The sequence below is a fragment of the Hyperolius riggenbachi genome, chromosome 8 (genome assembly GCF_040937935.1).
Source record: "Hyperolius riggenbachi isolate aHypRig1 chromosome 8, aHypRig1.pri, whole genome shotgun sequence".
Lineage (NCBI taxonomy): Eukaryota > Metazoa > Chordata > Amphibia > Anura > Hyperoliidae > Hyperolius > Hyperolius riggenbachi.
In genome coordinates this window covers 238,673,922-238,696,859 of record NC_090653.1, presented here as the reverse complement: position 1 = coordinate 238,696,859, position 22,938 = coordinate 238,673,922, and the positions used below count along the sequence as shown (strand labels likewise).

General features: G+C 43.7%; 1 protein-coding gene across 5 annotated transcripts in view; it reads right to left on the bottom strand.

Annotated features, from left to right (window-relative positions):
* IQSEC2 (IQ motif and Sec7 domain ArfGEF 2) overlaps positions 1 to 22,938 on the bottom strand; it is a 394,948-nt gene that overhangs the window by 228,838 nt on the left and 143,172 nt on the right. Inside the window, exons 1-2 of one of the 5 annotated variants that reach the window (XM_068248404.1) lie at positions 16,452 to 16,514; positions 15,118 to 15,289 (exon numbers count right to left, since the gene is read on the bottom strand). The exons of 3 other annotated variants lie outside the window; for them this stretch is intronic. In XM_068248404.1, the coding sequence (XP_068104505.1) occupies positions 15,118 to 15,287 (170 nt within the window). In that variant the 5' untranslated portion in view covers positions 15,288 to 15,289; positions 16,452 to 16,514. Of the gene's footprint in view, positions 1 to 15,117; positions 15,290 to 16,451; positions 16,515 to 22,938 lie in introns of those variants that run through there. One more of the 5 variants, XM_068248412.1, reaches the window with a different exon arrangement.

Here is a 22,938-nt window from a genome sequence, read left to right as displayed (position 1 = left end):
AATGCAATAGTGTCCTATTTCTGTCAATGGAGATACACTTGGGGGAAGGGGAGTACAAGCAATACTAGTTGTGCAACTGCCGGGCTGACCATCTTGGTTTAACCCATTACCAACTTCAATAGAGTTATCTCGTTTGAGATACGGTAAGTGCACAGCTTTTGACCTCAGTCGACAGAATGTCTTGTGCTGTAAATTCTTGGAATGCTTTGATTTCTCTCCACTAACAAAATATAGAAACTGAAAGCAGAAGTCCTCTTGTCTCCTACTGCCCCCTAGTGACAAGTGCCCATAATTCACATTACAGAAGTACTAATTAGAAGCACGGTAATGTAACGAAATAAGAAATAAAACATGCTAAATTCAATTAGCCTGCAAAACTTGCAATCCTCTAAATAAATTGGCTGCTATAGAGTTAACAGTATCTGTAACCCCCAATGGCCCAGGCAGTATGTGGGTAATACATGAACAGAACACAATCTGCAGGTCAGAGGTGCAGAATACACCAGACAGAGGATCAGCACAACCGCCAAGCAAGCAGCATTTTATAAAGGAAGTCAGCAACACCTTTCAGTGTTTCTCTCAGTTCTGGTTTCCTTTTATTTCAGAGGCTCTAACTGCCTTGGCAAATATTCAGTTCCCCTTTTATGAAAATAAAACATGAGTCGGGAGTACTATTTACTCAAAAGTAGTGTTTGTGCACAGAACAAATCTGCCTTCTTATAAAGGTTCCCATAGTATAAATGGTCATCTATGAAAAGGATTCGTGTTTGAATAATCTCCGGTGTTTTCACCAAACTTGTTTGGATTTTGGATTCTTGCCCACTGGCTGCTTCATACCCGATATTCTGCTCTGAACCAATACAGAGGACAGGCAGGGGTCACATGGGAAGAAAAAGGGCATGTCTGGGGATGGGTTTTCTATACTATAGATATCACTAGTGAGGATCAATGATATGCACATTTTTAAGAGTTTATGCCAATTTATGCAAACATATACAGTTTGGTCCAATTTCAAGCTGCATATATTTCCATAAAAATGTGCATAAACACATAAGAATTTGCAAATCATTGATCATCCCTAGTGATCACTGCAGTGGCTCTGTTAGCGCAGCAGACAGCACTGCTCTGGTGGTTAGACTGCACAGTATGCATCCTTACTACCAGATCCATTTACAACAATCCACTACAGGATCCGTTTACTGTGGCAGGTCTCAGTCATGATTTCAGCACAACTAATCCACTCAAGGCACTCGTGACATCACAGACACTCTCACTCCCTCTCTCTCTCGCTCTCAGGAGCCACGCCATCTAGTTATTGTACGGTCAGTGGATTATCACGGATGATGGGAGATTAGGATTGGAATCAAAGAATAAAAGGCCAGAGAGGCACAGTACAGCTCTTTTCATTAACAGGAGAAGGCTTACCTATCTCATGAAAACTCACGGGACATACAAATATTTTAAGATATTAAATGAAAACTTTTGAGTTACTGAAATATATACATACAGAAAAGTCCCTGTTATCCAGAACCAGAAGGTTCAAATAACCGGCATGCCTAATGAGCCTAAGGGGATAACGGATAGTTTGACCCAAAGCCGGTCAGGTGACACGCTGGAAGCCGTGCACGGAGGACCTCAGACAGCCTACGGGCGACAGGAAGGTTAGAAGACGGCACTGGACACTCGGTGAGTATTTTACTTAGCATGGTGGTGGAACCGGGAGGGGGGGGGGGGGTGTAGTTCTTTTTTGTCTAGTTGCTCAAGCAAACGGCAAGCGCATGTATCCTGCACCAGGCGTTCCCCACCAGTGCTGGAATGCCGGGGACCTGCTGTATCTAACAAGGCATGCAGCTTCAGCATCTCGTCAGCTGTCACTAGCGATGCTTTCTGTCATGTCCTCATGGGTGATAATCCTTATAATCCTTCCTGCATTATGTGTAAGGAGAGAACAGGAAGAGGAAGAATAAAGTGGTCCCAGTGTCTACAGCCATCTTTAAAGGACTTCCATGGCCAGGGGCAAGAATCTATTTTTACACACCTGGGGCTTCTTCCAGCCCCTACCAGCAGCCTCAGTCCCTCGCCACAGCTCCGGTGGTCCTCAGTGTCCCCGCCCACGGCCTGCCTCACCGGATAATTGGGACCCGCCAGCGGGGTCAGCTCTTCTGCACTTCCAGGTTATCAAAAGCACTGACATAAGCAAAGCTTGAGAGACCAAATACAGCTCCCCAACTGCCCGGCCAAAAGACTGACTGTTCTCTGCCTACAGTTTAGAAGAAAAATGTACCGGTATCTATTTTTGACTTAAATAAGTTGAAAAGTATGTTGTGACTATCAGAGATGGTCAATGAGAAGCTAGTAATTAGAACAGATGCCAATTTTAGATTACTTTTATGAAATGTGTGCAGTTAAGAATAAACACAAAATAAGTGGAGGCTAATGGCAAATTAATCCTCAGTGTAAGCAATGGCAATAGCATGTTATTTTTAAATCCAGCTAAAGCTTGTAGAGCAACTATAATGCCTTATTAATCAGAGCCTTGTTCTCATGCACTTTAACCACACTCATGCACATTAAAGAGGAACTTTAATGCAGGATTGAACTTTATTCCAACCAGTAGCTGATACTCCCTTTCCCACAAGAAATCTTTACCTTTTCTCAAATAGATCATCAAAGGTGTGTGTGTGTGTGTGTGTGTGTGTGTGTGTGTGTGTGTGTGTGTGTGTGTGTGTGTGTGTGTGTGTGTGTGTGTGTGGGGGGGGGGTGTCTGTGTGGATACTGTGGTAAACCCCTCCCACAGTGTGATGTCATAGCCATGGTCCTGACAGTTTGCTGTCTGTGAACCTTGTTGCATTGTGGGAAATAACAGCTGTTTACAACTGCCAAGCAAGCAACATTTCCCGCTGTGCATTGTGCATAGGACTCTCAGTAACGAACATTCTGTACAGATAAAGAATTCCATTATTTGTACAGCGCTTTTCTCCTGTCAGACTCAAAGTGCTTGCGAGGCAGCCAATAGAGCGCACTTAGTAGGCAGTAGCAGTGTTAGGGAGTTTCGCTAATTAAAGATACATTGATACATTTCAACATGTAAATCAGGGAGTGGAAAGATTTTACAATGGGCAAACTTAAATTATTAAATTAGTATTGTAAAAAATAAGCAATTTTATTAATTATGTTATTGCCACAGTAGAATGACTGGGTTATGCCTAGAAGACACAGGTTATCACTGTTTGCAAGAAACGCAAAGAACCCTTTTCATTTCTTCTCAAGCCAGGACTAGCAGTAGCTTTCTTTTTAAAGTAATTATTTACAGCAGATAGTGCAAAGGGGGAAACAAACATTCCCAAAAATTTCAAAAGCGGATTGATTGATTGGGGGGTGGGGGCAATTCAAATGATCTTGTTCTCCTTTAATAAAGACAGCTAGAAAGCACAACACCTAGATATGACTCCCTGTTCTGGCAGGCATGGTCCATACAGTGAGTAATTGCAGACATGAGCCAACTTTCTCAGTAAACAGTAAAATTAAATCAGAACAAGCTGAACACCAGGCAGGTTTATCATTTTACCTTACAAAAAAAGGTGACTGCCATTTAATAAATAACACAGATACTGTTAGTAATGCTCTTTTTATTGAAAACAAAGCTGATTGTTATGCTGGGAATACACCATAGAATTTGCTGTTAGATTCTTCTGTTATGCTGGGCATACACGGGTAGATAGTTTGTCATCAATTGAGCCGCTGATGGCTCGATTGATAATTTCCAACATGTCTGATCACCGCGCGGATCGATTCCCTGCTCGATACCCGCGGGCGGACAATAGCGGAAATCGAGCAGAAGATAAGGAAGCGCCCGCGGGGACGAGCGTGAATCGATCCGGCGGCCGCGGGGACGCAGTGAGAGTCGATCCGGCGGCTGTTCGAGCCGCCGGCTTATACCGTGTATTCCCAGCACTTGATTCCCGTCGATGCGCCGCTCGATTCCCGTCGATTCGTTTATTTCTGACATGTCCGGTTCGCGTTTCGATGGATCTTTAGGTCAATTTGCCATACTTTACATGGCAATCGACCTAAAAATCATCGAAATGCGCTCAGAAATGTTTGGGAATAATCGATTCGCCGGGAATAATCGATTCGCCGGGAATCGAGCGGCGCATTCGATGCGGGAACGAACCGTGCGTATTCAGCATTAGATTTTTCTGTTAGATTTTCTGTTGGAATGCATAATTAGATTATTTTCTGGAGAGAATGGTCATTATCTCTGGTGCATTGTCTTCTGGTTATCTCCTGCTGAGTAGAACAATGCCTAATTGCTAGGCAGATAGATGGTTAGATAGATAATTTCCAACATGTTGGAATTTATCTGGCAGGTAAATCTAAAGGCTGCCATACACTGGTCGATTTTCCATCAGACCGACCAACAGATAGATCCCTCTCTGACCGAATCTGATCAGAGAGGGATCGTATGGCTGTCTTTACTGCAAACAGATTGTAATCGGTTTCATGCTGAAATCGATTCACAATCTATGGAGCTGCCGCCGCCGCCTGCATACATTACCTGATCTGGCCGGCGCGAGTTTCACTGTACTTCCTGTCCGGGGAAGTTTAAACAGTAGAGGGCGCTCTACTGTTTAAACTTCCTGCCGGGACAGGAAGAAGTGAAGCCTGCCGGACTCGGAGCCCAGCGGAGAAGGAGCAGCAGTGACAGCTGGGACACGCGCTGGAGGAACAGGTAATGTATTGCCGCTGTATTGCGTCGGTCGTCGGGAATTCTAACGACGCTATCGACGCACTCCCAACCCGCCGGTGATCGAGCGAAATCTTCCGCACGGACAGGAATGACGTGACTCGACGGAATGATCGGTTTCGGTCGGAAAGCGATCGTTCGGGCAACATTTACACAACGATTTCACAGCAGATTCGATCACAGTGATCGAATCTGCTGTATATCGGCGGGAAAATCATTAGGTGTATGGGCCCCTTTACAGAGAACCTTACAGAAAATTGCATGGTGTATTCCCAGCATTATGTTGTTACTGCTTCATACCAGTGGTCTGACAAGTCTGAGTACTGGGGGGAGGAGCATGTGGTGACCTGCCTCTCATTACTCCTAATCAGTACGTAAGAGGGAGGGAGTGGCCACGCTACCACTCAACCCTCTCCTCTCTCTTGTGAGGAATGTTCTGCAATCAAGAGCCTGCCCATCATTCACCATCATCAGTGGGAAGGAAAGGGGGGGGGGGGGCGGTCACAATGGTAGCTGTGTGACTACTATATTTTGCATCAAAAAATAAAAAATGTATTAGGACTGGGACCCACTAGCAGCACATTTCTAAACACTTGTGATTTTGTAAAGCTCTTATGTATGGGATCTCACCCATAGCATCACATTAGCAAGAGCTTTTCAAATCACAAGCTCTTATAAAAGCGCTGCTAGTGGATTTCCAGGCCTTGGGGCCTATTATCCCTAGTTGCAAATCTCAGCTGTTTTCCATATGCAATTTTGTTTCAAAAATTGTATTGAATTTTACAATTTTAAAGGTACAACAAAGCTGTAAACAGAAGCTTAATCAGGTTCACAAACAGGGACAATATAGAGTTGAATGATTGCCTATTGTCATTGAAAGGTGACATAATGGCAAGCTGCACTAAATAAAACACTTAAAACAGAGTACATTTAGGGGGAGTATAACCATAGTTTGCTATAGGTGTGCCCCAGAGGACTATACACAAGTATCTGGGGCATGATTATAGACATATCAGAGGGGGGATTCCTGACCAAAAGTCAGGAAGGAGATCTGACCTCCGATGCCCATCGTCCAGCAATAGATGGGCGATCTAAAAAGAGGCCGCCAATGTAGGCGAAGCAGGTAAATCAAGTGGGAGAAGGAGGAAAAAGAAGAAAAGAGGAGACGAAAAGGAAGGAAGAAAGATTGAATGCAGCATCACAGCCTATTTAAGTCAATAGGCTGCATCCGAATCTTGTGCGCCCTAAGCCTCTCCCCCCCCCCCCCCCCCCTCCTCCCAAGAAAACTGTAGGCTGCGTTTTCTGCAGACTGCAGCTAAATCCCTACAGCGGTGCATTGCACGGATGTAGCAATTCGTCTGTGGCTTCTTAACAGCATGGGTGTTGGGTCCAATTTAAAAATGAATGCAGCACCCAGTGTAAACCTTAACTGAGAGGGATATGGAGGTTTCCTTGTAAACAATACCAGTTGCTTGTCAGTTCTGCTGATCTCTTTGGCTGCAGTAGTGGCTGAATCACACACCTAAAACAAGCATGCAGCTAATCCAGTCTGACTTCAGTCAGAGCACCTGATCTGCATGCTTGTTGAGGGGCTGTGGCTAAAAGTATTAGAAACACAGGATAAGCAGAAGAGTCGGGCAACCAGAATTCTTTTAAAAAGAAAAATCCATATCCTTCTCAGTTTAGGTTCCCTTTAAAGCAGGGCTGTGGAGTCGGTACAAAAATGATCAGACTCTTCAGTTTATGAAACCACTGACTCCAGGTACCCAAAAATGTACTCCAACTCACAGCCCCGCCTAGAAGATGACTAAGTTTAAGCATTCTTGTGAAGCCAGGCTAGTGGGAGGGAGGGAATATGTGCTAAACAACAAGCCTGGAGAGGGTTCTTAAAATGTTAAACTCCATTTGTAATCTTATGTTTGTAGGTAAAGTATTGATGCTATATATCAACTCCTGTTTATAAACAAACTATATTCTTAATTAAAGATAACTACTTGAGAGTGCAATTATCCTCAGTACCCAAATCAGTTAAAATCAGCAGCGTTGCTTGGATAAGGGCGAGATGTCAACACAGGGAAATTAGACTCTACAGCAGGGGATGCAGCAATCCCTCATTACAGCAACAGAAGTTCCGGCAATACAGTACAATGGCATATTTTGTGAGCCATTCAGTTACAGCAACGAGGGATTGGCAACACCTGGAGGACTCAGTGCCTTATTCGGCTATGGTGTTTGGAAATTAAAAGTTAAAATAAACATTACCACGTCATAATTGTTTCCCACATAGAATGCAGGAGAGGAGAAAGATTGATGAGCAGACTTTGTCCACTGTGATCGATGGAATTCTCCATCCTCCATTTTAAAAATGGTGATGACCCGTAACAGCTTCCAGGTCAGCACACTGTTAAACTGTAATATCGCCTACTCTAGTCATAGGGAAACATGGACATTACACTGCATATCAGTTGTCCTTTCAGTTATAAACTGACAGAAACTAATATTTAACTGACAGAAACCGATATATTTCCGTTCTGACACAATCTTGTCAGAACTGGAAGAAAATAGTAAGCTTTCTGAGAGGAATTGATGGTGAAGTACATATGTAATATTCATTTGCTGGTACGCCATGTGGTTATTTTAAATCATTTTACTCGGTTCGGGTTCCCTTTAAGGCACGCTCCACGGGCGACCAATATCATTAGGCAGCCTTGCCCAAAGACTCCGTACTGTTTTACGCACTTGCCTCGAGCTGGGACTCAATCCCTTGTCCAAGGGCTGAAATCCCATACCAAAAGGCAACAGCAGTACCAGTACACGATCCAGCTGTCCCAGTAAGTTGTGACATCACACTGCTCAGCTCCACAAACCCACAAAACACACTGATCTACTTTTGTGAGACTCAACGCTAGCACTGAATTCTTCATCCAGTAAAAAAAAAAAAGAAAAAAGAAAGAAAAAGGATTCTTGTTTTCATCACACAAATGAGAAAATGCAATCACCTGGAGTCCCCCCAGATCTCCTCCTCTACCCTCCCTTTAGCACCACGCTCTTTCACATCAGAGCTTGCGTTGGAGAACGTTCAAAGCATACGTTTTGTTGTACGCCTTTTAATGCGTTTTGATATGCGTTGCACTGCAGTGAGTGTGCGTTTTTAATCCGTTTTCAATGCGTTACTGCACATAGAAAAACGCAGGTAATTTTTTTTTCTTTTAGTTTTCAACTTTCTACATTGTTCCTCTGTTGCATTCTGGGACTGATTGCCTGCGTTAACGGATTAAAAACGCGCATAGTGTGCGTTTTACATTGACTAACATTGTAACGCATAAAGCTAGCGTCGGCCGAAAAACTGCGCCTGGGTGCAGTGTAACGCAACGCACAAAAAGGCTGCGTTATATGTGAAAGCTAAAATGAAAGTCTATGGAATTTCATTTCACCTTGGGTAACGAAAACTTTACCCTTTGCGTTGAAACGCAGAAAATCTGCCCTAATGTGAAAGAGCCCTAAAGCAGTGAGCTAGCACCAGAGGATTGTTAGCAGCCATGGAAAGCAGTGTGTAGCTGTCACTCATCAAGGTCTGTACTCACACAGGCAGTCGCCTTGTTCAGGCACCATGGAAACACTTGTTCAGTACACGGCATGCATGGAAAAAGCACTTCACAAGCATTTACAAAGTACCTCCAGTGGGAGCTACAGAAGAGTTTTTCTTATTTTCGGTAAACGTTCCCAAACATCGTACCTCAGTGATTTATTTCAAGTTGCCGTGAACCGCAATGCTGTCCTAAAAAATGCATCTGGGCTCAGGCCAGATGTGAGCCTGGAGGGGATGTCTGTCAGTAAGTCAGAGACGGTCTCTGCAATTTTGTGTTTTTGTACCTGGATGTGATGCTGCAAAATAATTTTCTGTTTTAAACGAACTACAGTCACCACATGTTCTATGCTTAAAATAAATACTCATCTGTAGTAAACAATGTATAGGAGCTAGGAAAGTTTACTTTCATTTTTTCTGCCCTGTGGTCACATGATTATGCCTACACAAAGCTGATTATACATGATAAGATAAAAAGGTATACACTGCACATAAATATCCTCTGTGTAAAGCAATAGCCCAGGCATGGGCAAACTCGGCCCTCCAGCTGTTACGGAACTACAAGTCCCACAATGCATTTGGCTTTATGAGTCATGACTGTGGCTGTCAGACTCCTGCAATGCATTGTGGGACTTGTAGTTCCTTAACAGCTGGAGAGCCAAGTTTGCCCATGCCTGCATTAGCCTGTTCAGAATGGATCTATTAGGACTGTTCCCATGAGCTGAACACAAGTTTGGGTCCTGCACGACTTTTCGGGATTGGCAAGAAGAAGCGATGGCGACAGGTGAACCGAGCGGTTGGTGGGCGAACTAGAGCGGAAAACCCGTATAATATTATTCCCAATGTAACAAAACTGACCAGTTTGAAACTGAGAAAGCATCAGTCTTTATAGGATCGGTGTTACATCTGTCCAGTGTGAACCCAGCCTTAAAGAGGAACCCAGGATTTTACTTTATCTCAATCAGTAGCCGATACACCCCCCCCCTTTCCCACAAGAGATCGTCACCTTTCCTCAAATAGATCAGGGGGGTCTGTGTGGCTGATATTGTGGTGAAACGCCTCCCACAGCGTGATGTCATGACCATGGTCCTGACAGTTTGCTGTCTGTGAACCTCGTATTGTGGGAAATAACGGCTTTTTTTCCACGGCCAATCAAGCAATATCCCCCCTCTGTGCACAGAACACTCAGTAATGAACATTCCGCACAGATGACCTAGCAGAACTAAAGATGTCACCGCCTGTGATAAATCTCAGAATGTAAATCAGGGAGAGGAAAAATTTACAATGGGCAAACACTGATTAACTATATAAATGAATATTTTAAAAAATAACCTATTTTAGTCAAAGTTATTTTCACTACAGTTCCTCTAAGAGCCTGAGCCCACTGACAAAGTTGTGTCCGCTTTTCAGTTACACATCAATGTTATAGATGCTGAAAAGCAGATACAACTGCGTTAGTGGGCTCTGGCCCTTATAGAGACTCTAAAGCCCCCCTCCCAAAAACCTGTTTTTACATTACAGTCTTCTTTAGCATTAATGCCATAGATGAAACGCCACGTCCCTGCGGCTGAAAGCTCAATACCCTCAAAATCCCGGGGCAAAAATCCACGACTTTCAAGGTCTTGGATTTTGCTGCCCGCGGAGGCAAAGCTTTGCACTGTAGCTCTGCCTCCATTCGTGTCAATCGGCGCTGATCGCCGCCTCTCCTGCCCCTATCAGTGAAAGAAGACAGAGGGGCGGGGAGAGGCAGAGATCCGCGCAGATTGATGCAGAGCTACTGCACAAAGCTCTGCCTCTACCAGGAAGGAGCCCTGAAATTTGTTCCGGGGAATTCGGCAGTTATTAATTGAGCTTTCAGCCATGGGGATGGCATTAATGCTGAAGAGAACTGTGAAGTAAAATCAGGTACTCTTTAAAAGCCCATTTCTGCACAAAATGGAAAAAAAAAATCTGTAGGGAGAAAGAAGGCGATATTTGCATCCCCAGGAAGGCTCCCTCCTGGCCCCATTGCTCCTTTTCCAGCTCTGCAGTTCCGGGGGTGAAGCTTGCAGTGAGTGAGCACATCCAGCGAGGTCAATCCATCCCATTTACTCCAGACAGCACTCTGCTGATTAGGTATTGAATGAAACTGGTCAATCAAGGCCACTCCATTAAACCAAGAAACAGATGAATTTTGACTTGCAGCCATCCTACAGATCTGAAGATTTCCCCACAGAGACAGTGGAACGGATTTAGAAACAAACCTACAAGTTAGGGATTAAGTACCGTACTCCACAGCCTACGTTCCCAACATTTGGTGTATATACACCAGGGGGCTGCCAGGGGTACTTGGACTTGTCATAGTCCAGTGATGGCTAACCTTGGCACTCCAGCTGTGGTGGAACCACAAGTCCCATGAGGTATTGCAATACTCTGACAGCTCTAAGCATAACTCGGGGAGGCAGAGGCATGATGGGATTTGTAGTTTGGTCACAGCTGGAGTGCCAAGGTTAGCCATCACTGTCAGTCAATCCATTACAGAAAGTTTTGAAATTACAATTGACAAAGCTCATATAAACTCACCTGGATAAGTACTTATAGTTAATAAAAAGCATTGAGGAATGTGTGAAAAACATTCACACACTATTATAGAGTATTTATAATGAATGTGTGTGTGTGAAGGGGTATTTCCGATATTACCTACAGGGAGAGGATCCATGCCAGCTCAGTCATTGATAAAGGGCTAGGTTTTCTTATACCTCAAGGACTAAACTTATACCTTCAGAACTAAGGACTGATAACGGTATGTGTGCAATAATACTGTTGAGTGAGACTGCTCTACAGTTATCAACCCATTCAACTACTGTAGGAATGAGAGGGAAAGGGGAGGAGGGAAGGGGAGGAGAAGGAGGAATGACAGCGCAGCGGAGTGGCTTCTAGTGGACGCGGTGGGAACAATGCAGTCAGGGGCCACGTTCAGTGTTTGGAGACACCTGTGCACACACTAGGTTCTCAGCCGAGACGACCCTGAAGAGCATCCTCAGCAGAGTGTCATCTAGTATGTGTACCTAGCATAACTCCATCTCTAACTTTGCTAAGAACTGATGTTTGGATACCCGAATCCCAGAAAAACCTCAATACAGCCAAATCTGTCATTCGTCTGGCGTTTCTCTGATAACTTTTGTATAGCGGGTTTACATACCTTTAGTGTGCCACTGGGTAGACTGTGTGCTGGTGTATGTGTGTATAGACTGATGGTCATGGAGTGGTGTTCTTAACAGGTAAGAAGCCAAGGCGTTATGAGATCTTAATTAACAGAGAAAAATCGTAAAAATACCACTCACATGACTAATTAGGGGGCATTTGGGTCCATATGTCTGATTTTAATTACAGCTTTTGTCATCAGTTCCCCTTAGTTACAAAAACCCATAGGCATCTGTATGGACTAAATCTGGTGTAATTCTGTGATTTTACCTCTGTCCCCAGCTCCATGCACTTGTCTGCTCCACTCCCCATGGTCCTCATTACCACAGTATTACCACGGACTGGTCCCTTTTCCTATTTGCATACATACTCCACATTGAGCTCAGCTAGAGACCCTCCCCGCCATAGGAATGAAGCCTCAACCCCAAAAACTGAGAGAATGAATAGGAGGGTGAGGTCTGGACCTAAGCTGAAAGATTTCATTATAATAATTCCAGTATTTGTATAGCACTTTCTCCTGTCAGACTCAAAGCACTTGCAAGGCAGCCACTACAGCACACTCAGTAGGCAGTTGCAGTGTCAGGGAGTCTCACCCAAGAACTCCTTACAGAACAGGTTCTGGCTTACTGAAATCGGAAGAGCCCTTAACCATTACCCTTATCCAGCTACTCCTTTATTATTTATTTAAGAGGTCATTGTTGAACGTGACCCAGAAAACCATGCTGCTTGCCTGATTTGTTGTATTGATCCTCTGCCTTTAATACTGGGAGTCGCTAAACCACAGCGAGTTCTCCCATCAGGTGTTTGGGCTTCACACTTCCGACGTGTGCCCTGAATTAGCTGTATGCTTGGTGCCAAACTACTGAAGCCAACAGGTCAGCAGGACATCCAGGCAAGGAGCATTTCTTAGAACAGGGTCAGCAATAGAAGCTTTCACAGCCTTTTCAGTACAGGTCTGCATTAAAGAGCTCACTGTTAGGTTGAACCAGATGCATCTAATTATCTCCTGGACATGAGGCTGAGCACTACCTGCTGCCTCTCTGCCCAACAACTTTCTGCCTCTTTGCACTGACATTCGGCCCCCGTCATCAGACAAAGCTTCGATGACATACACATCTTATGACAGTACACATACTCTGTTGCCATTAACTGTCGGCTACTATGCAGAGTTGTTTCTTCTTCTTTATTTACGGTTGTATAAAAGGTTTATTTTAAGGCGCAGCGTGATTTGTGCGCCTGAAGCGTAAAAGGAACGGTGACTGGCCGTACGGTCTCATCATATGAATGGAAGTGAACGTATAGACTGCGAGGGGGGAATCTGTAATGGAAGGGTACAATGTGAAGATGTATTCACACATAAGTGGTACAGAGCTCTGTGCCCAGAGAAGAGGTGTGGGCGTTAGGACAGGCAAGCAACTCCCACTCCTGCAGCGTGATAACAGCCATAAATATTCATAACGACACCACTCGCAGCAAGGGGTGAGGAGGAGGGAGGGTTGCAGCATCACACTGTACCAGCAGACTGGGAGAGGGAAGGATGCAGCTAAACAGGGCTTCTATATCCAGCGTCTGCTGTGAACAATCTCCAAGCAACGCAGCACACATTACCGAGTCACCCAGCAGCCACAGACAGGAGATCATAGCAAGAGCTGGCAGTGATCTAATGGAATGGGAGCAGCAGAGCACTACTCATGAGAGGCACAATCCAGTACCTGTCCTCATTCCCACTACCCCCCCCCCCCCCCCCTGAAATACGCAGTACTGAGTGTCTAACGCACGTGGACATCACATCCCCACTCTAACACACACAATTGTTTGTTTAATTGAGAATTCTTGTTTGTGGCCTCGTTTACATGGATTGTTTCCCAGAGTAACAATGTTGTGTTGTAACGCCCACCAGTGCTCTTGTGTGTGATCTCCATTCATAGCTACATGCCACTACACACTAGAGCGGTTGTAGGGTGTCCAACATGCCAGTACACACTAGAAAAGGTTGTAGGGTGTCCAACATGCCAGTACACACTAGAGAAGGTTGTAGGGTGTCCTACATGCCAGTACACACTAGAGAAGGTTGTAGGGTGTTCAACATGCAAGTACACACTAAAGCGGTTGTAATGTGTCCAACATGCAAGTACACACTAGGGTGTCCAACATGCAAGTACACACTAGAGCGGTTGTAATGTGTCCAACATGCCAGTACACACTAGAGTGGTTGTAATGTGTCCAACATGCCAGTACACACTAGAGTGGTTGTAATGTGTCCAACATGCCAGTACACACTTGAGCGGTTGTAGGGTGTCCAACATGCAAGTACACACTAGAGCGGTTGTAATGTGTTCAACATGCAAGTACACACTAGAGCAGTTGTAATGTGTCCAACATGCCAGTACACACTAGAGCGATTGTAGGGTGTCCAACATGCAAGTACACACTAGAGCGGTTGTAGGGTGTCCAACATGCTAGTACACACTAGAGCGGTTGTAGGGTGTCCAACATGCCAGTACACACTAGAGCGGTTGTAGGGTGTCCAACATGCCAGTACACACTAGAGCGGTTGTAGGGTGTCCAACATGCTAGTACACACTAGAGCGGTTGTAGGGTGTCCAACATGCAAGTACACACTAGAGCGGTTGTAGGATGTCCAACATGCTAGTACACACTAGAGCGGTTGTAGGGTGTCCAACATGCCAGTACACACCAGAGCGGTTGTAGGGTGTCCAACATGCCAGTACACACTAGAGCGGTTGTAGGGTGTACTAGCATGTTGGTATAAGGTGTTACATTCAAGTTACAAACACCTCCAGCAATATATCAATTTGCAGGTCAATAGTGCTTGGTCCAAAGAACTGACATCCATTACCAATGGCACAATTAGAACCTGAAAAACATATCGATTCTCTTCACAAAGGAATTGATCGTGATGGAACAATGGGTGGAAATCTACAAGTGTATGGCTAGATTAACACTTAGGGCTGGGCCACTACAGCGCTTCCTGCACTGGTTTCTGTTCGTGGGTGATTGGCAAAGCAGGAGACATTCTTCATGCATGTGTATGCACCTTAAAAAGCCACATATACACCTTAAAAAGCCACAGCAGTTACTGCGCAGAACGCTGCGGCCGGGCAAGCGTGACAAAGCAAGTCTATCAGGCCGTCCAGCGGGGGACAGAAGGGAGATGACAAGTAGCTGATACCCCCTTTTACATGAGAAATCTATTCCTTTTCACAAACAGACCATCAGGGAGTGCTGTATGACTGATATTGTGGTGAAACCCCTCCCACAAGAAACTCTGAGGACTCCTGGCAGTTTCCTGTCTGGGAACCTTGTTGCATTGTGGGAAATAGCTGTTTACCGCTGTTTCTAACTGCCAAAACAGCAAGCAGCAGCTACATCACCTGCCAGCAGTAAAAATGTCACCATCTAATAAATGTCAGAATGTAAATCAGGGATTTAAAAGATTCTACAATGGGCAAACACTGACTAAATCATTTATACATAATTATTGTAAAAATGAAGCACTTTTTTTTATTACATTATTTTCACTGGAGTTCCTCTTTAAAGGAAGCATCAATCAAATCATGCTTCCCCATGATATACCTACCCGGGGCTTCCTCTAGCCCTTGCAGCTGACATGTCCCTCGCAGCATCTCCGCTTGCAGCTGCCATGCATGGGTCTTCGCCGTTGCAGAGGCCGACCTCTTCTGCTACCCCTGCGCGAGCGCCGCTGTCAATCAAGTCCATGTTGTCCGCAATGTACTGCGCAGGCGCCATCTCTGAAATAAAACATAGGGGAGAGGGATTCCCTGTTTAAAACTCCAACCAGGGGCATTCCTGCAGGGTTTCCAGAGCTGGCCAGGCCCCCTGCTGCTCCCCCGCCTCCCTGCACACTGGATGAGAGACACACAGTCTCTCCTTGCAGTGTCGTGAAAGTGAAGTGTGGCCCACAGGAACTGCATTTTCTGCGGCTACACCTCCCCCCAGATCTTACCAGCATGAACACAGAAAGCAATAAAAGCCAAACAGTGGGGCAAGCCCTTCCCTAGAATATGCCAAACTGAAACTTAGCTTGAGTTCCAACTTAACGGATACATAAGTGGATTAAGCAGTGTTTTCATGGTTACCCGGAAAGGCACTTTAAAGCCATTTAGAATAGGTAACATGAGTAAAATCACTTCAGGCATTTGCATTTTTATTACTTTAGTTCCACATTAAATATGATCCTATTTTCCATGCTGATTTGGTAAATGGGCAGATATTTGCATAGGATTGTAACAGCTTCACGTTGTAGCAAACAGTAATAACAGTAGCTTATATGTTAAAAACTCAGAATTGAAAACCACTGCAAATATTTGTAGATGTTTTGGGTAAAGCGTAGAAGGAACAGAATCTCCATCAGATGTAATTGAGTATTACTGTCCTCTGCGACAATCGCCACCAAAGAATGAGAATGTGAGGACCGCTTTGCCGTATGCGCCCCTCACAACTGCTTGTGTTTCTTACACACTACACAATGCAGGCACGACTTCGCGCATGTGCTTCCCGATGCGCGGCGGGGTGCGTTATAGCGCAGATGTTTTCTCCCAGAAAGCACTGGTTTAGGTTGGGCTGCTGCACTGACACGGTGGCTGCATTCAGAGGAGCCAGATCACATAAAGGCCAGAAGATGCTAAATATCATCGGTGGGCCTTTCACTAGTGATTGTATGTACAATATGGGGGCTTCTTTATTCTGTGGATGAATGGGGAATTTTCATTTTTTAGCTGGGGAAAGGGTGTCCTGTGGGGATGGCCAGGAGAAACTCCTGCCCATCAGGTCGACATGTAAAATACTTAAAGAGAACCTGTACTGAGTAAAAATATTTAAAATAAACACATGAGGTAACTTCAAATGAACATTACACAGTTATCTTGCCATCATTTCCTCTCAGAAGCTCACCATTTTCTTCTGACAATAATCCCTTCCAGTTCTGACAATATTTTCTCAAATCTGAAATATATCAGTTGCTGTCAGTAAAATATCAGTTGCTGTCAGTTATAGCTAAGAGGAAAACTGATGCACCAGGTAATGTCCATGTTTCCCTATGGCTCAAGTGGGCGATGTTACAGTTTAACAGTGTGCTGACCAGGAAGCTGTTATGGGGTAATGGCCATTTTCAAAATGGAGGATGGAAAATTCCCTTGATCACCATGAACAAACAGGACGCGGGAGAGGAGAAAGACACTGAGGAGTAGACTACATGGAAGGTAAGTATGACCTGTGTATGCTTATTTTGACTTTTATTTTCAGTACAGGTTTTCTTTAAAAGCAAACCTGTCCCTCTCCCCTTGTGTCCCCTTGTGTATCGTACTTGATTGTTATTGTACACCACCCTACCCAGAATATGTGAACTTGTATTAGCACTACCACTCCAGTGTATGATCTGGCATTGTATCGACTATCTGTATCGTGTTGTGTATCTTATTGCTTATTACCTGTATTGTTGTATCTATTGTCTATTATCTGTATTGTGCTGTCGGTCACCCCTGTTCTCATGGTCTGTAACCCTATGTATTGTACAGCACTGCGTAATATGTTGGCGATATATAAAGCCAATAAATAATAATAACTCAGAACTGCCTCTGCTCTAAAAGATAAGCAACATCATAATAACCTTTACAGTATTAAGAATAACATTTCTTTGTTACAGCTGATACAAATTCTGCAATAAATCTGCAGTAGGACTACTTCCTGCTTACATGGAAGCATAAATGAGTTCATAAATGAGCTGCTCTGCCGAGGCAGCTGATACAGCTGAGAGATCAGGTTACAGTTGTGCTTAGACACAGATGAGGGGGAATTAGACAGGCTAGACTCTCTAAATACATTCAGGGTGCAGGTCTGTAATGTTTTCCTTCTGTCTAGTGCGAGAGTTCAGCTACGCTTTAAAAACTGTGCCATACTCCATAGCAAATGTTTCACATATCCAAAGGGCTTAGGGTTATGAACAAGCAGTACAGAAATTCCCGAAATGACTAAAAACATAAAAAAGGGCAATTGTGCGGTTTGTGTTCCCCTTGAATTATTTTTACTTATTGGATTTATATAGTGTCAGTTCAGGACCCAATGCTGTAGTCTCACTAGTCTTTAGGCTAGCAACACATTCTGTTGCTATGGAGGAAAGGGAAGCAGAGGGCTGACAGCACAGAGCACAATGGAGCAGAAAAATTGAGTTGGAGAACAATGCCCTCGGCCTGCGTTAGGCCAATTCAATCCTCGAGTCGGATCATTCGCCAATGCTTCAAGAGGGATTGTGGGCCATTGTACACGTGCCAGACTCTTGCCAGAGTGAATAAGTGTAGCCGGTGTGTACAAGGCTTAAAGGATACCCGATGTGACATGATGTGATCGACATGACGGCTATCTGTGTATGTACAGTGCCTAGTACACAAATAAATATGCTGTGTTCCTTTGTCTTTCTCTACCTGAAAGAGTTAAACATCAGGTATATAAGTGGCAGTTCCTGTCTGAGCCAGGACTGGGTCAGACTACAGTGTGACCCTCACTGATAAGAAATTACAACTATACAACACTTTCCTAGCAGAAAATGGCTTCTGATAGCAGGAAAGAGATAGAAAGGGTCAATAGTTTATAGATTTTAGCTCTGGCATACTTCAACGATTGTGTCATTGAGCAAAAACAATAAAAACAGTAAAAACTTAAAAAGTAGGATTTAAATATAAAATAAAACTGTAATGTCTTAAAACGTCATTTTTGGGAGAAGGAGCATAGATACAACTGTTTATTTCATTCGTTTATTTTCACCTTGGGTTTCCTTTAATGTCTGCTTCAGGAAGGAAACAAGGAGTGAGAGAGGCTAAAGTTAAAAGTACCATTTCATTGCTGGACTGCTACCAGAGGCCTATATGGCCAAAGTGACAGTTTAAAGAATATTTCCATACAGTATACTACATGACTGTGTATATTTTTCAGACTGGGCTTTAAAGAGAATCTGTATTGTTAAAATCACACAAAAGTAAACATACCAGTGTGTTAGGGGACATCTCCTATTACCCTCTGTCACGATTTCGCCGCTCCCCGCCGCATTAAAAGTAGTCAAAAACAGTTTTAAAAAGTTTGTTTGTAAACAAACAAAATGGCCACCAAAACAGGAAGTAGGCTGATGTACAGCATGTCCACACATAGAAAATACATCCATACACAAGCAGGCTGTATACACCCTTCCTTTTGAATCTCAAGAGATCATTTGTGTGTTTCTTTCCCCCTGCAGCTCACTGAAGAGTTACAAGCTGATTGTTTGTTTACTCTTGCAGACAGCTCTGCCCGGTTGTCTGTAATTCTGCAGTATGTGACTCATCAGTATGTGAACAGAGGATTTATCCAGCTTGTAAAAGATAAGAGAGCAGAGAAAAGCTGGCTAATGTAAATAACACACAAACACACACACACACACACACACACAGAGGAGTGTGCATAGAGGGGGCATGCATAGCAGATCACACTGAAGAGTTGGCAGCCTTCCAGACACAGGACGACAAGTCCGACAGGGGAAAGATAAGCTGATTTATTACAGAGATGGTGATAGTATAAAGTGCTGCAGTTTTAAACAATTTTGTTATATGTACCTTATACAGTTTAATTATGTAATGACTGTAATTTTGTACACTTTTTCTTATGCAGTCGCCCCGCCCATGCTGGGTGGTGTCGACTCCCTTTGGCTAACTATGTACCGTTTTTATTGATTTCACAATAAAAGACTTTGAAACTAAAGTGCTGCAGTAAGCCAGAGCACATTATAATAGGTTTAGGAACCTGTAGGATGGTAGAAAACACAATGACATTTTTGTTACAGAGTCCCTTTAAGCAAAAGGTCCCACCCTCCACTGGCGATTGTTATTGCTGGTTTGGGGGATTAGGGAGAGACCAGGAACCTCAAAACTGCTCATATTACATTGTGTCTGCTTGTACTTGCCATACCAGCTTTTGTTTTTTGCCTGCAGTGAAATTTCCCTTTAACAGGCGCGTGTTCAATCTGGTAATGACACACCAGCGCTTATGTGAAAATCACACCAATACATCAACAAGATAATCAACTAGTTGCGCAGGGCAAGAACAAGGTCTGAGGAATGAGGATTTGTTCCGATTATTTTGTTTGTGGAGGATGTTTATGCCAAGCAGGAGGGGAGGGAAGAAAAAAAACCAGCGGAGGAAAAGTAATTACACATCGTCAGAGGACATTCATAAAGGCTCATGCCAAAGCCAGCAGACACAGCCCGCCACATTATCAGAACAAATAGATTATGCTTCTCAGGGAGGATGCATTATTTAATTACAAGATAATTTCTTGGTCCGCAGCCCCCACATCTTGCGGCGTGGACTAGCCGGGTATAGAAACCAATGGTAAACGATGCCAAGATCTACAAAATGACATCACAAACAACAAAGGCGAGAAACTTTGGAGCGTGGCAGCAAAACAAGGCTTTGGTTCTGCAGGAGGATCTACAGCTGAATATCTTCTGATAAGAAAAGACCAAGGAACACATCTTCCCTCTGTCCCCTGAGGTCCTCTGATCTAGACCATTTCAGGAGAGAACTAGGCACTGTGATCCAAAGGCTGAAGCCAACAGAGGAGGGATTAAGCCCCGCCATCATTTAGGGCCCCCAAGTCTGAACAATGCAAACGTCTGCCAAAAACGGAGCTTGCTACATCCAATATTCATGACTACAGGGCAAAACTTTGCCTGCATGTCATTCTAGCAGGCTGTACGTCCAAACTTCGGCAGTAAACCGAGCAGCAGGGCCAACAACGCTGTGCAGCCAGTGAAGCAGCAAGCCATATGACGCCAATGCTTGTTTCAGGTCATTAACTCACTAAGTGGCAAAAGCAAGGGTAAGGCTGACAGCCGCAGTCTTTGCACCGTTAAAGCAACCATGAAGTGGGGTTCATAAAGACACAGTTTAGTAGACTGAATGCTAAGCAGACTTATAACAGTTGCAGGCAGCATTGGCAAACTGCGGCAAGCCTATAAAGTCCACTCAGCCTCACTGAAAAGCCATGTGGATATCTATAAAATATTTTTTGCAAATGATAGGAGTCGAGTGTAATAAGTAATCTGGACACACAATCAAGACCCTACGTTAAAGCGTATCGGAACTCTTACACAGCACACAATGAAAAGACTTTATTCCACATACAGTTGCAGATGAAATTCCCTGCTCTGTGTTCTGTTTAGGTAGATCGACCTGTCTATTTAGTTATCATCAACAACTGTGAATAGACTGCAGGAGAGCTCTGCTTAGGCAGCTCTCCATACAGCAGGTCTGTGGAGTGAGTACAAAAATCATCAGACTTCAGCTCAGACTCCTCAATTTATAAAACCACAGACTCAGACTCCACGTACCAAAAATAGCTCCGACTCATTGACTGACTTCTTAGTCTAATACTCACCAGGGCTGTGGATTTGGTTCAAAAATATAATCCAACTCCAATGCCTCAGTTTATGAAACCACCGACTCCAGGTACCCAAAATTGCTTTGACGCCTTAGTCTAATTTTTACAAAGGCTATGGATTTGGTTCAAAAATCATCCAACAAGTTTATTGAAAGCACAGACTGACTCCAGGTACCCAAAATTGCTCTGACTCCACAGCCCTGCCATAAAGTAAGGCTTAAAGTGAACCCAAGGTGAGAGTTATATGGAGGCTGCCATATTTATTTCCTTTTAAACAATACTAGTTGCCTGGCAGTCCTGCTGATCTATTTGGCTGCAATGGTGAACTGAATTACACCAGAAACAAGCATGCAGCTAATCTTGTCAGTTCTGACAATATTGTCAGAAACCCCAGACCTGCTGCATGCTTGTTCAGGGTCTAGGGTTGAAAGTGTTAGAGGCAGAGGATCAGCAGGGCAGCCAGGCAACTGGTATTGCTTAAAAGGAAATAAATATGGCAGCCTCCATATTATTCTCACCTCGGGTTCCCTTTAAAGAGACTCCGTAACAAAAATTGCACAGTCTCTGTAATAAATCAATGTATCTTTCCCCCGTGAGACTTGTCGGCCTGTGTCTGGAAGGCTGCCAAGTTCTTCAGTGTTATTCTGCTATGAACTCCCCCTTCCAGGCCCCTCTATGCACACTGCCTGTGTATTATTTAGATTATGGCAGCTTCTCTTTTCTCGCTTATCTTTTACAAGCTGGATAAATCGTCCTCTGAGCTGGCTGGGCTTTCACATACTGAGGAATTACATACAGGCAGAGCTGTCTGCACTATGCAGGAAGAAACAGCCTGACACTTCAGTGGATGATAGCTGCAGGGGGAAAGAAACACACAAATGATCTCTTGAGTTTCAAAAGGAAGGGTGTATACAGCCTGCTTGTGTATGGATGTATTATCTATGTGTGGACATACTGTACATCAACCTACTTCCTGTTTTGGTGGCCATTTTGTTTGTTTATAAACAAACTTTTTAAAACTGTTTTTAACCACTTTTAATGCGGCGAGGAGCGGCGAAATTGTGTCAGAGGGTAATAGGAGATGTCCCCTAACGCACTGGTATGTTTACTTTTGTGCGATTTTAACAATACAGATTCTCTTTAACATTTCAGCACCTTCTGCCAAAGTAAAACTTTAGGGGTTGTTTTTTTTTTGTTTGTTTGTTTTTTTAATTCCATAAGCTGTAATGAAGATTTTTTTTCCCCAAAAAGTTATGCTGTGGCTGATGTTTAATAGGAGAGAATAAATCTGAGTTTAGTTACACTTTAAGATAGGAATCGTATCTGTCCTGTGTGTATGTTCTGCAGGATTAGTAGCAGTATCTATGCATATTTCTAAGATGTTAACCAATATGTATTTGCATTCATTAGATTTGTTATAAATTCTTACATTTTATTGTAGCTGACTTGATGCATTTTAAAAAAAAAAATTAGTCTTAAAACATTTTATTGGTGAGCTTTTTAGGATACACTATAATCCCTTCATAGTAAACTCCAAGGGGCCTGGCCAAGTAGTTTACTAAATCAGGATCGGACATACATTGTATATTTATACAGGCGCTTTGCCAGGGACAGACCTGGGACAGAGTTTACTATAGCCAGAGGTTTACTATATCAGAGTTTACTATAATAATGTTCTACTGTATAAAGGAGCACTGCAGCATATCTTCGCAGAAGGGAATGAGATATATGAATGCTTAACTTTGAGCACAGCATTGTTTTCAGCAAATTTAATTGACGTTTTAATACAGCAGCCGCTGTTTACCTCCTGCAATTTAGCATGAGCAAAGGTGTCTCTCCTCTTTAGTGATATGCAGAGTTCAAAAATTGTGACCGGGGATCGTGTGATTATTGTTAATACTGTGCTGGGGTGCCAGAGTACCACACATTCCAGTCCATGGCTCTTTAAGGCCTGTTTTACTGCCAAATCCCACT